We start from the raw sequence: 15,066 nt of genomic DNA on the forward strand, positions 1-15,066 counted from the left end.
TTATGTGTGTGTATTTATATGTATTTTAAAAGGAAATATAATATTAGTAAAATGCTATTATTTACATTTCTACATATAGTGGTCGTAATTGTTTTAAATTACAATTGTTCATTATAATTATAATTGTAATGGTACTTATAATAGAGAATTATAATTGTAATGTGCAATTAAAATTATGTAGTATTACCTTATATAGATAGAATATAATTGCTGGTATTCCTATCGTAGCAAATATAGAAGAAACAATAGTGGGCACAGGGGCTGCTGTGGGTGGTGGTTTACATACTAGTCTTGTTGACTCCTTTTTACAATAATCTTTATATGTCTCCCAGAATTTGGTACAATATTTACTACTGGTACTGCTGCCACATTCTATATTCACATTAGAGGAAGTTGCGGGAGTTCCCATGTCTTCACAGTATCCCTCATCACAGAATTTATAATAAGTCTCTAATTGTTCCTTCTTTGGTTCATAGTCCTGGTTGTACTCGAATTCTTTCTTGTTCTTATTGAAATTATCCCAACTACTATGATGGTTTAGTGCTTTACAGCTGCTTACGATTCGTAGTTCCCCCAAGGCAGCGTACACATTATCCACAGCATTTAGGAATTTCCCCTTATCCACAGTCTTCTGTACCGTTTCCCCCAAGAAATAATAGAAAAAAGCACAAATATTGTTATCGTACGGATGCTTTGCCCTTACTTTAGATACAAGTTCCCAGGCACCTGCAATTTTTGTTAACCAAGTATCAAGAGTAGTATATTGACTTAGTGAGGCCTTCAGCTTTCCCTTCTGCTCCGTATAGTTGAAAGGATCGTACCCCTCCCTCAACATATCATACACCAGGTCTGAATATAATTTGGTCTCATCGTCCTCCTGTAAATGGAATTAATATGAATATATGTTCCCATATGTTCCTCTCTTTTCTTATTAATTAAATTGTGCACATAAAATTAAATATACACACGTACACGATGTATTTGTATATATATGCATATTTGGATGGGAAGGAAAAGTGGAGTGTGTATTACTCCACCTACCTGTAGCACCATGATTTATGTGTATATTTTTATGTATAGGACCAATTTATGTTATAAATGTGTTACTTCCATGTGTTCATGCAAAATAAGCATATGTGTGAGAAAGTTCTGTTTGTTCTGTATTGACTACGAATGAGCACATAGAGAGTTCTTCCCCTTTTTTTTTAAGTAGAACAATTCGCATTGTTCAAAATTTTCATACAATGATAACACATTATACATATATATATGTATTAAAATTATTATATATGTATATATGGAATTCATACGAAAACAGGAACAACTATGTTGTTGTAATTAAATAATGCAGCGTAGAATGAAAAGTCCAATGCACTTCCTTCTTCATTCATATCATTCCTCTCCTTCTTCTACTATTATGTATTGTGCATATAAGGACGTACAACATTTCCCCCCTTCTTTTTTTTTTTTTTGTTTTGTTCTTTGGACGGAAAATTTTTAGCATATGCACTATTTATTTTATGTTCAATTGTTATTTTAAAGGTGGGAGGTTGTTAAAAATTCTTAGTAAATGAAATATAGTTTGTGCACAGAATTCTTTTACGCACTCCCCCGAAATGTTCATATGCATCAATGCTTAAGTGAGATGTGTTAAGGAAAAAAAGTAGAATTGGAAAAATGTAGTGCATACAAAGAGAAAAATTTCTGTGTTCTCATTATATATATGGAATATGAAATATATGTGCACCTTCATAATAAGGTTCTTTCCGTAGAGTATACTTTCTCCCCTTTTTTTATTTGATGATTGTTCAGTAATAATAACAACTTTTTTCCTTCTCTTTCCTCCTTTTTTCCCCGCTGATAAAAATACTATAAATAGATCATGTAAAATGTACACATTATATTATTTGAGCATTTCTTCCCTTCCCTATATTCCACATTATATTTTTATATATTAATGCATATTCCTCCTTCTTCCCCTTTTCTTTTTTTGCTCCTGTTCCATAGGATTAAAGAGGCTTAGGAATGTTCGGTATGTTAAGAAGGAATATATATTCTGCTATATTAGCAAATGCAGTATGTAAGAGTCTATACCTGCATTTTCCATTTTTCTTTTATGTCCATTATATATGGAAAATCATTTCATGGAAAACATGAAGAATAAGCGGAAGGTACTGTGTATTCAATATATAATCCTACGCCATTAGGAATGATTATGTCCGTACATTATATGTATAGCAGGCATCCATGTTAAGAGAAGGGAAACTCAAGCTTAGTTAAACTGAGCCTGCATCCTTTGTGTATATATATTTTATACATGCCGCTTACATATAATTCAGTTGAATAAAGGTACCAAGTGTTGGTCTGTTCATGTTCCTGTTGTTATTATTATAAAAGTTTGCTGTGTATACACACATTATTATTATCATGTGCGTGCACAAGGGGGACACACACATATATTACACATACTATAATGATAACCCATATTACTTTCCTTCTGCTCTATATTATTATTACTTGTTTCCCTCCTTTTTTTTTTTTTTTTTTTAAAAAAAAAGAGGAACTTATCTAACATAAGGAACAGAATATTCGGATGGATCCTCCTCCTCCGTTAAGTCAGGTTCTGAATCTACTGTTGTTGAGTTAAATGGAGAACTATCTTCATTTTCCATATTTACCCTGCGTACTAATGATCTTTTTTTTCTTCTGCTTCCATTGTTGCTGCTCCTTCTTCCTCCCCCTCCTCCTCCAAAGAAGCTGTTACGTAAGTCGGAAAATATAGAAGTATACTAAGAAAGAAAAAAAAAAAAGGAAAAGGTTTAAAGTATGTGTACAGAATATATATATATGTACATTACTGCTCACATTTTAAACATTCATTTTTTTTTTTTTTTTTACATTTATTTTATGCATTCACTTTAAAATTTCTTCTATGCACTGTTTTTTTACATAGACAGCAAATATTAATAAGTGTTATTATACATATTCCTGTGTTAAGAGTACTTACCTTATATAGATAGAAAGCAAGTGCTGGTAATGCTACTGCTGCTCCTGTGGCAGCACCAGCACCAATACCAATATTGGTATTGGTGCTGCTTCCAAGGGAAGTTGAAGCAGCTGCTGGTGCTGATCTTCGTGCTGGTGGTCCACCAGCAGGTAAGGGTAATTGTGGAGGTTGAGGCTGCTGCTGTTGTTGTTGTTGTTGTTGTTGTTGTTGTTGCTGAAGCTGCCGTTGGCTACCACCCCCATCAGAACCTCCTTTTCCTTCTCCACCACTGACACCGTCGGTGAGTTCGAAATCATCTCCAGCAGAAGGTTTCTTCGGTGTTGCGGTAGGCTTTTTTCCCTCCTTATCAGGAACTAAAAAATAAATAAAAAAGGAAGGTTTCTATGTAATCCTTTTTCATCTTCTTCCCCTTTCCCCTCTTTCCGTCCTTCTTCCTTAGACCCCTTTCCTTCCCTTCTTAGACCGTCATTCTCTTCCTTCCTCCTTCTTAGACCGTCATTCTCTTCCTTCCTCCCTTAGACCCCCCTTCCTCCTCCTCCTTAGACCATCACTTTCCTTCCTCCTCCTTAGACCACTTCCTTCCTTCCACTACCCATAAGACCCCTTCCATCCACCCCTAAGACTCCTTCCATGTACTACCGTCCAACCACTTAACACCACCATCCTTCCACCAACCACTCCTCGCAACCTTCCTTTCACCAACTACGCCTAACGACCTTGCTTCCACCCACCACCATAACAACCTTCCCTCCACGAACCACCCATAACAACCTTCCTTCCAACTACCACCCCTAACAACCCACCTACCACCATACCACCCCTAACAAACTTCCATCGACCTAACTACATCCACCCTAACACAACCTTCCTTCCACTTACCATCCCTAATAACCTTCCACCCCAACCACCTAACAACCATCCTTCCACCCCTAACAACAACCTTCCCTTCCACTCTAACACAACCCGCCAACCACCGAAGAACCTTTCCTTCCTACCACCCAACTAACAACATCCCTTCCACCAAACAATCTTCATTGTACTACCCCTAACAACAGTCATTCTATCCCCCCTAACACAACCTTCGTTCTACCACCCTACCACTTAACAACCCAACTAACAACCCACCTACCACCCCTAACAACCTTCCCTTCTACCAACCACCCCTAACAGAACCTTCCTTCCTTCTAACACCCCTAACACAACCTTCCTTCCACCTACCACCCCTAGCACAACATTCCTTCTACCGTACCAACCACGTAACACAACCCACCTACCACCCCTACAATCCTACACTCACTAATCCTACACCCTTTCCTCTACACTTTTAAATCCTTATTCTAAGAGTAGAACTCATAACATTTTTCCTTCCTTCTATCATCTTTTTTTTTTTTTTTTTAATTTCATTTTCTCTTTTTCCTTTAATTCCTTTTTCTCTCCTTACTTCCTTTTTTGTTTGTCTTACCTGCTCTGTCCATGACGCCAGATGTTTCCATAGGTGATTGGTGGGCGGGAGGGCATGTTAGTTCCTTCGGTTTCGCGAATTCGCTCCCGTCGTTTTTATCCTTTCCCCCATTAAAATTTTCACAATATTGATCTCCGCCAACTCCTTTGCAAGTTGTTGTACTTAACTGCGAATGTGCTTTCTGAGCTGCGTCGTAGGATTGTTTGTACTTTTCACTACTACAATATTCAGTAAGCTGTCCGTTACTTTGTATTTTATTATAGTCATAATAATAGTCATATAGTATTTTAGCTTTTTTGAAACGTTCTTTACTAATACCATCATACAAATTGGTGCACTTATTCTGGGATGTATCCCGAAACTTGGCATCCTGCAGTTTCTGGTAAACTGCCTTCATAACCGGTGAAAACTCCGAATCCTTAGACAATTTGTCCTTTATTTTATCCCCAATCCAGAAGTACAGAAAGTGGCAGGGTTTATAATACTCGAAGCCCTCCGTGCCCTTCGTACATGCGTAATAGTAGTTTTTTACAATTGCAGTGGCCAAATTATCATCCTTCCCCAATACTGTGCTGCTCCACGACCATAATGCATCCTTCACATTTGTTCTCACACCTTCATTACAGTACGGCTCGTTCTTATATTGGCGCTTCTCACAATCATAACTTCTTGAGAGATCATCGTATCTTTGTTTTGAGGGTAATGGAAGTGAAACTCCTGCCTCCCACTAAAAGTATATAGAATTGGTAACAGGGGAATATAATATGCATAAATATGATCATTCCTATATTTACATTGCCCCTATGTCATTGCAATACACTATGTGTACACATATAAAATTGTTGCATTTATAATATTTCTTTTAAGTAGGAAGAACACACCTGTGATGGTGATGCTAGACTTCCCTCTAGAGCTCCTGTTGGTGCAGCTGGTTTGGCAGCAGCATCGCAGTCTAATTTTTGTGGTGGGTTATGTTCGTCCTTCTTACTTTTTTCCCTATCAAATACTGTGCAATATGATTCTCCGCCCTCGGTATTGCATGGTTGAATTAACTGCGGATATGCTGTTGAAGCTTCCGTGAAGGGATTAACACATCTATTATTGCTGCAATAATCATTACACTTCTCTTCCCTTAATATAGTCTTATAGTTATAATACCAATCGAATACCTTCTTAGCCTTTTCGAAACGATCCTTCTTAATACCAACGTATATATTAGTGCACTTACATCCAGAATCGAATTTCTGCAGCTTATCATAAATTGCCCTCATAATCGCCCGAAAGTCTGAAACATTAAATCTCCCGTTTACTTTAGTGCCTAACCAATAATAGAAAAATTTATAACGATCATTATCGCCCAAAGATTCCAACCCTCCATTGCCATCGTTACATACGGAACAGTAGTTACTTGCAATTTCAGTGGCCACACCCCAAGTATTCCCCCCGTACCCATGTAATGAATTTTTCACTTCTCCTTCCAGATCACTGCGGCTCTTCCGAGTTCCTCGGAATGTACACCTCTTTCCTACTCCCTGATCTAATAAAGCGTATACTTTTTGTGAAGGTAATTTACTTGTGTCTGTGCCCTAAGAATGTAAAATTGACCAAGGAAGTGGAGTACGTATAGATGTATGTTACCCTGCATTCCTGCGCATATTATTATTATTATTATTTCAGTGTGTGTGTGTGCATATATACAATATTGTATTCATAATATTTATCTATTATAAAAAGGAGAGGACCAACCTGTGGTGATGGTGCCATTTTTCTTTCCTTGTGGTAATGCTTTGGTTTGGGTGATAATTTGTGTGGTTTGGTTGATAATGTTGTTATTTGGTTGATAATGTTGTTATTTTGGCGATAATGTTGTTCTTATTTCACATTAATACATATATGTGTGTGCGTACATTGTTCTTCTTTGTATTATGTATATACATTTTCTTTTCTTCCTTAACCCCCCCTTTGGGAAGTGTATTCCTGTTTATAGTACTTCCTTCCTCTCCACTTATACTTCTATTTACTTATTTTATATATATATATATATACATACATACATATCTATATATACATGTGGAATATTTATTCCTTCCTTAATTCCTTCCTTTTCTTTAAATACTTATTATTTTATTTTTTCTATCTAAAGTATAATTTACTGTGAACCTAAACTATACATACGTACATATTTTACTTATATATTCATTATATTCTCACTACATGTGTGAAGTATATTAATTTATTAAATGTATACACAGAATATGAAGGCGGACATAAACGAAAAGAAGAAGGTGAATGGTGATGGTGAGCATGATAATGGTAAGTTGGCAAGTTAGAGAAATCAGGAATGTGCGCGTTCTGTGCTATGTGGTGTGTGGCGTACCTTTCCCTTATTTATTACTTCCTTCTTTTTTCCTTTCTTTTTTCTTATTTTATTATTCATTATGTGCGTTGGTTCATTGTTATATTACTTTTTTATTACTGTGATTTTTTCTTTACTTTTTAAGATATAATTCTTCTCTTTAAAAAAGGGGAGAATTTAGAATTATGTTCTTTGGTTTAGAAAAAATATTTTACACATAAAATTTCTATGGGAGCTTTCTTATATAGTGCATATACCTATTTTATATTGAGCACTCAACTTTTTTTTTCACCGTACTTAAGTGCTTACGAATATTTCTTATTTCATATACACTTATAAAGGGGAAATGTATGAAGTGAATTTTTAACTTATTGTGTTTTGTTCGGTGTTTGATACCTTATAAAGAAATATATGTATATATGTGCCCTTATACATTGGTATCCATTTTTTCTTAATTCTTGCCTGTTTTATATTTATTCGGTATAAATGACTCCCCACTTCTCCCTCCTTCTAAGGAAGGTAATATGTTCCTTCCCCTTCCATTTCTTTCCTTCCTTCCCTAGACCCACCTTCCTTCCTCATTAGACACTTCCTTTCCTTAGACTCTCCTTCCTCCCTAGAAAGGTTTCCTTCCTCCTTCTTAGACCTCCCTTCCTTCGTTCCTTAAACATTCCTTCCTCTTCCTCTTTAGAATCTCCTTTCCTTCCTTCCACCCTACCACCCACCTAACAACCTTCCTTCCACCTACCCCCCCCGAAAAACCTTACTTCCCCCCTACCACCCCTAACAACCCACCTACCACCACCCTAACAACCTTCCTTCTTCTATTACATGTTCCTTTTAAAAAACTACCTAACATAGGGGACAGAATATAACGTAGTATCATCATCCTCCTCCTCCGTTAAGTCAGATTCTGAATCTATTTTTGTTGAGTTGTACGCTGAGGAATCTTCCTCATTTTCTATATTCAATCTTCTTTCTATTGCACTTTTTCTTTTTCTTCCTTCCTCAGAATGGTCATTCCTCCTAAAGAGGAATGTTTTATACTAAAAGGAAGGGGGAAAAAGAAAGAAATGAAAAGGAGAAAGGAAAGTTCTGTTAGGGGCCTAAGGAAGGAAGGGAGGGGTCTAAAGAGGGCAGGAGGGTCTAAGCAGGAGGAGGAAGGTTGTGTTAGGGGTGGTAGGTGGGTTGTTAGGGTGGTAGGTGGAAGAAAGGTTGTGTTAGGTCGGTGGTAGGTGGAAGGATTATTGTTAGGGTTGTCGTTCAGTTGTTAGGTGGAAGGAAGGTTGTTAGGGGTGATAGGTGAAAGGATTATTGTTAGGGTTGTCGTTCAGTTGTTAGGTGGTAGGTGGGTTGTTAGAGGTGGTAGGTGGGTTGTTAGAGGTGGTAGGTGGGTTGTTAGAGGTGGTAGGTGGGTTGTTAGAGGTGGTAGGTGGGTTGTTAGAGGTGGTAGGTGGGTTGTTAGAGGTGGTAGGTGGGTTGTTAGAGGTGGTAGGTGGGTTGGTGGAAGAATAGTTGTGTCATGTATAACATAGAGTTTTGTTCTATATTTCATGTTTCATATATAGATAAAAGTGTGTTTTTAGGTTATATATATATATATATATCGTTTATATATTATATAATACACGCTCATAATTATACTTACCTTATATAAAAGGAAAGCGATTAATGGAAGTGCTATGGCCACTGCTCCTCCAATTGCCGACGGAATGGTGGGGATGTTGGAAGCCCCTACCGATGCCCCTCCATCAGAAGAAACCAAAGTTTCCGTTGTAAACGGTTTTGCTAGTGCTTCTCCTGTGCTCGGCAGTGCAGATGCTAGTGCTGGTGCTCTACTTCCACCACTGGAAGATCCCCCTCCTGCACTACTTTCGGGAACATCCACATCCACTTTGGGACCTTTTAAGTCTAACTTAGGACCTTTTATATCCACTTTTGGACCTTTTAAATCCACTTTTGGACCTTTTAGTTCACCTTCCAATTTGGGAGCCGATCTGTCAAGGTCCTCCTTATAACCATCTGGACCGGCATCTCCCTTATCACCCTTCTCACCTACTGAAAGAAAGAAGTGGGTTGTAGGGAGAATGTTCTGTTTGTGGAACAGCACATTCTACATGGGAGTTTTTTACACCTTTTACCTCCCTTCTGTAAAGGTACTCTACTTAAGGTGACGTTTCTTTATCTGATGTATTTTAACTCTATATGTGCTTACCTGTTGAAGCTACTGGTGGAGCTGGTCTGGATTCTGGTCCAGATGCCTCACTTCCTGAACGTACACTATGGGAAGTTACTTGGTCCTCTGTGTGGGTTTCACTTCTTGTAAGTTGCGCAGATTCTGCAGCCCGCGGTACTTCCTGCGCCTTTAAAACGGCTTGTTCTTTTTCCTGTCTCTCTTTCTCCCGTTGCAACTTCTGTTCCACTTGGTTCCGCAAAGTGTCCAATTTGTCTATATTTTGCAGGACTCCTTTATTCCATGCTGACCTCCAGTGGTTACAGAAGTCTGTACCACTTGCATCTGGCATTAAGCAATCGTTGTCCGTTTCCGTATAGGTCTCATGTCCATTCCTCAGGTACTCTAGATAGTTTTGCAGGCACTCTATACTTGCACTACTATAGTTCTTCTTTATAATGCTATAGTCTTTTGTACAGTCGAACAATTCCTTATATTTGGTAAACTTTCTTCCTGGAACATTAGAATACGTAAGTGTGCACTTCCTCTTACCTGCCGATGTTCGAATTGTTGGCAGTATTTTATATATTTTCCCTATAATGTCAGAAAATAAATCAATGTCCCCTATCCCCTCATCCAATAATTTCTGCCCCATCCAAAAAGGAAAAAACTGACAGTGTGAAATTCCCTTGAAGTCCGTCCACTCATAAGCACTTATTTGGCACCAAGTGTTCATAATACCATCTACTACGTCTGGGAGACTTTCATGTTGCGCTAAAGCAGATTTTAATTCTTCCTTTATTCTCCCACAGTCCTGTCCACTTATCCCGCTTTGGGATTTTTCATCCAGTTCCCGGTACTTCCCTGTTGATATGAAGTTCTGCCGACATCTTGCCTATAAATATAATAATTGTACCATGCAAATTATTCCATATGTGGATACATAAACTGAACACATTATCTACACTATGGAATGCTTGTAACATAGAACAATTCTATTTATCCTGTTCAGAAACTTATTTGCCTTTTACCATTTTTCCTTTCTCCGCCGTACTATTTAGATTTATAGCATCTTCAGTCTAATGTGTACATTCTCCGCTCCGTATTTCCTTTGAATTATATTTTCAATTGTTCCCCCACTTTATTAATACTTACCCATACTTATTTACACCTATATACTAAATTTCTATTTTACTATTTAAACATTTATTATTCCTTTCACTTATAAATTACAATTTACTGTGAACCTGGAATGTACATATGTATAGACCATTCATGTATAAAATACTAATTATAAATTTGGAAGAGATGGTATGTTCATGATTGTGTATTGGCATATTTTGCATTTATTCTTCCTTTCTTCTATTACTATACGTTTTGTGAGTTCCTGTGTATTATTATATGTTTCCCCATCACCCTTATTTGTTTCTTTTCCTCATTAAAAAATTAATTTTCCCTCTGCCTAAAATAAAAATTTCCAAATTATGCTATTAGTACATAAAAATATTTTACATTCAGAATTATTATTAAAAATTCTCCCCACTATATATACATTTACTCCACATCGAGCACTTTACTTTTTTCTTTACATTTGTGTACTTAATCCTACCTCCGTACGTAATATATATATACATAAAGGAATTGTGGAATGATTCAATTCATTAAGTGTGTTGTTGGTACTTATATATAAAAATACATTTATATGTTCCACTGTGCTTTAATATTCCTCCTGCTCTTCCCACCTTTTCTTCATTACATTTTGATGCTGTGTTAACAGCTTTCCTCTTTTCTTACCTTTTCTTTCCATTTCCAATTTAAAAGGAGGGGGTTGCGTTAACTGTTCATTCTTGTTAAGTTATATATTTTTCTGTTATATTATACTATATTTTCCTCTTTCATTAATAATCGTCCAGTAATGAAAATTTTCTTCCTTTTTCCGATGAATATAATATGGATGGCTTATTTATATGGTATGCGCGGAACGCACCACTTAAGCTATTCTTTCCCCCCTCAACTTATATTATATTTCACACTTTATGGTATCTTCTTCTTCTATTTTCGTTTGTTATATGTTGATTCTACATTAATAGTTTCTATTTTAATATTCCGCTTTTCCTTTTTTTCTTTACTTTTAATTTAAAAGGATGATTTGCTCTAGTGACCATTATTCCTCGATTTATACATATTCCCTCATGCTTCACTATTATCCTTTCTCCTTTTTATATTATTCCCTTATTACCCCCTTCCTTGTATATAACTCCTGATTGTTCTTTCTGTATGGTAAAGGAATTATTTCCCCCCTAAATGCAGAAAACTACCATCTGAAGGTTATACATAAGTATGCAATAGGAAGGTACACAGGGGCATAATTCTATTGTAATTTGCTTCCTCATTGTTGTTCCAAATATTTCCTTGGAGTTGCTCATACTTCGAAGAACGAATTATTGCACATCTCCTCTAACTACGTTGACCCTCCCTTCCACATTACAATGCACTCAGTGTATTTAGTACTGTATTTAGTGTAAGCACATACATGTGGTACACATTCTGAATAGTAGGAAAATATATAATTTTGTTCCCACTACCCCCCTTAATATAGAGGTCATAAATCAGAATAAATGTTCCCCGCATCTATATTTCCTTAAATAATGTAGAAGCAGGAAGATGTTCCTCCCCCTTTAAAAATTAAGAGCGCTGGACACCGGGAAGTTCTTCCTAAATACTAGTAAAGTGGTTCATGCCAATAATTCACCAGCTGAGGGTTAGCATTCTGATCTACATAATTCACCCCACCGACGTTATACTTCCATGTAACAGTGCCGACTTCTTCGACCCACAGTGCTCTGTATAGAGGGAAGGAGAAATATTTAGTATACATAATTACAGCAGACCCACTGACAATTTGTTCACGATCCCCTCCTTCTTCCTCGGGGATGTTACCTGAATCTGCCTTATATAAAGTAAGGAGGACTACATATATTGTACATTGATCTACATAGTCCTTATGCAACTGCTCCCCCTGCTCCTAGTTGTTATAGGTAATAGTACTATTAGTGCTTCCACATATCGCAGGACCCCCTTTCCTACACTGCTTACCCCATATTCCAAAATCGCCCATATTCTCTATCGAACTTCAAAAGTCATAAAAAGAATAGAATAATTTTTACAACCATAAACTATGTGTGCTCCCTTATATGAATAATAATTGAAAGGGTACGCAAGCACCGTACTTGTCCATAGATTCCGCTGCCCCCTGCGCCAGCAGGCAACTCCTCTCCTCTGAATCCGCCTCTTCCGGACGTGCCTCCCCCCATTGGGAAATTCATTCCCCCATTCTGCATGAACTAACCATTCTATGGCCGTATGCTCATGTGTTTAAAATAATTCGTCCTCCCAAATCGGCATAGCACTTGCGTACATGTGTACTTATGTACGAATAGGTACACGTGCATACGGATATTAGCCGCCCGTTTATGAACTGATCCCTGCAGTCTGCCCCTCCTCCTGGCTTCTAAAAAGGACTGGAAAAGAAAGCTCCCCTATGAGAAGGGCCTCTCTGTAGTCCCGCATCCTAGGGGACTATATTCTTATGAATCGTTTGAGAAAATAACACACCCAGGAAAAATTCCACTTCCACCTTGGAGGTGCCATCAACGGGGTGAAAAACATTCCAACCCCAAATTCCTATTAACGGGAACTGGACGCATCCAAGGGGTTCCTATCCAACTGAGCAGGGATCATTTTACCTGCATAAAACTGCACACATGAGTACACATACGTGCATACATGTGGGGAGCGAACACCCGTAAACGCATAAACACTCAAAGGGGGGTTTGCTTTTCTTGGAGCCCAACTGTTGTGTGCTCCAGGACGTAAATATCTCCAGTAGAAATTGCTACCCCCTTTGAGGTGATATAAACTGATCACACAGAAATTACCAGTGTATGGTAGATCGGTATACGAAGAAGTACCTCCCCACAGATGCCTTATTCTTTTTTTTTTGCCTGCTGAATTTGTAATGGTCCAAGTGGACAAGAAAAGGAGGCACGCGAAACCAAGCGCACATACCCATGAGAAGGTCCCATAAACATCATCGTCTCCTTTTGTTTGCCCGTCCAACCTTCCACTCAACGAAACAATTCCATAGAGGGCTTTATACATGTCCACTGTAGCAAAGCTTCTTCCACAAACGGATGTCCAAGGAAAACTGTTTGGACCACCAATTCATTGTTTTACTGCCCTACCAAAATTAACATATATATGTAGCCAGAAAGGATGTCACCATATGGGAATTATTAAAAGGAAACTCCCGCAGCAACATTGGAAAAACGCGTTAATGTCATTTGCTCAACATTTGAGAGCTCTCCCTGTTTTTACAGGGCAGGGGGGGCAGCTGTCCGACGACGGAAACGTCCACCTGCCCGACTACACGTTGGCGAGTCGTTGTGCACATACGGAAGAGGTGGCACTTGCATGAACGCTCTGTTTTGCTGGATCACCCTTAATACATTCATGCACACGCAAATGTATGCATCTAATTTTACGCCTTATTTCATATACCCAATCGTTTTCGCTGAGCCGACGGAATGTGCGGCTCATCCCCGTTTTTGTGTAGCCCCCCAAAAAAAAGAAGGAAAAGTGCGCTCGATTATTCCTTTCCCTTGGAAGTTATTTTATTCTCAAAAAGGGAAAAAAAAAAAAAAAAATTCATCGTTTTATTTTTTCTGAATTTACTTAAATATCGCCCCTGCGAATGTGAGAAAACGGGAAAAAAAAAAAGGGCAAACGGAAGAGGCCAAAAAAAGGGGAGCAAACACCATTGATGGGAATTTTCCCTTTTTTTTTTTTTTTTCGGGGGATGGGGTGACCTGCCTTCTTCTGAACAAATTTTTTCGGCAACTGGAACGCGCACCGCAAAAAGGCTAATCGGATAATCAGCTAACCAACCAACTAGCCACACCGTTGCCCACCATGGCTGCGGCGTTGCACGAGAGGCACTTCTTCGACAAGTTCATCAAAATGAACATCCCGGATGACTACCTGGACGCGTCGCGTTTCAGAGTAATCCCAGACAACCAAGAAGTGTACGTACATAAGTTTGAGGACAAATGTTTGATCATAGAAATTCTGTGCTTTCAAAATGTGAATATACAAGAGAAGGGCAATTTCTATTTCTACGATTTAGCCAAAGAAAATGATAGCGTAGAAAATATTATCATAACGAGTAACCATTCAGTGTCCCATTCGCAGGGAAATTACATTCTCCTAGTTGGCCGTCAGAAAATTAAAAAAAATAACTCTAGTACCTATGAACCTATTTTACTATACCTCTGTATTTTCCCCATGGAGGAGCACAATGCAGATGTACTAATAACTTGGAACGTGCCAAAGGGGAACATGGATGTTCACCCCGAGTTGGAGACTTTTAACGAAATGGTGCAGTCCTTCAGAATACTAGACTACAGTTTATTCGTTTGATCTATCCATCTTTTCGCAAGCTTCACATTGCGTAGTGCGCGCTTAAGGCGTCCTATTCGATATGCCCTTCTGCACGTGCTCTTTATGGAGTCGCCTAGAAAATGCCCTCGTTTGCTCTGTAGAGGCTTTATACACTGCACTTGTAGCAGATTAATGATGGAAATCATTCGGGCTTCCATTTGATGCACCCTCACTGTGCCGCTTAGTTCGCGCGTTTCAGTTTTCCAAGCGAACCTAGTGACCGGTTCATGTCCGTTCAGTTTGCCCCATGTAAGGCGCACGAACAATTGCACCGATTCGAATATACATTTTTTTTTTTTACAGATTTTTTTTTTCCGCTGCTTTTGCGTTATTCTTAGTTTGATAAAATATATTCAAATATTTCAAAAGGATATAAAACGTGAAAATGGAGAAAAGTAGAAAAGTAGGACGAAAGGAGGTGAAGTGGGACGATAAGAGGAGATAGTACACAGATGGAGAGAGTAAAAGGCGCGGTGGGTTATGTTAATCCCTTTTTTTCTTCTTCTATGCAGTGATATACAAGCGGGGGGGAAATACACACGTGGGGGAGGGTTTAACTATATATGCAC

At 38.2% G+C, this 15,066-nt stretch overlaps 1 protein-coding gene across 1 annotated transcript; it reads left to right on the plus strand.

Annotated features, from left to right (window-relative positions):
- Positions 1–13,969: 13,969 nt before the first annotated feature.
- On the plus strand, positions 13,970–14,476 carry PCOAH_00041270 (Mog1-like protein; the record flags this gene model as incomplete). The annotated part of the gene is made up of 1 exon (XM_020060915.1): positions 13,970–14,476. The coding sequence occupies one exon, from the start codon at positions 13,970–13,972 to the stop codon at positions 14,474–14,476; it is 507 nt and encodes a 168-aa protein (XP_019916983.1).
- Between the last annotated feature and the right edge of the window lie 590 nt (positions 14,477–15,066).

This window comes from Plasmodium coatneyi, chromosome 12 (genome assembly GCF_001680005.1).
Source record: "Plasmodium coatneyi strain Hackeri chromosome 12, complete sequence".
Taxonomy (NCBI): Eukaryota; Apicomplexa; class Aconoidasida; order Haemosporida; family Plasmodiidae; genus Plasmodium; species Plasmodium coatneyi.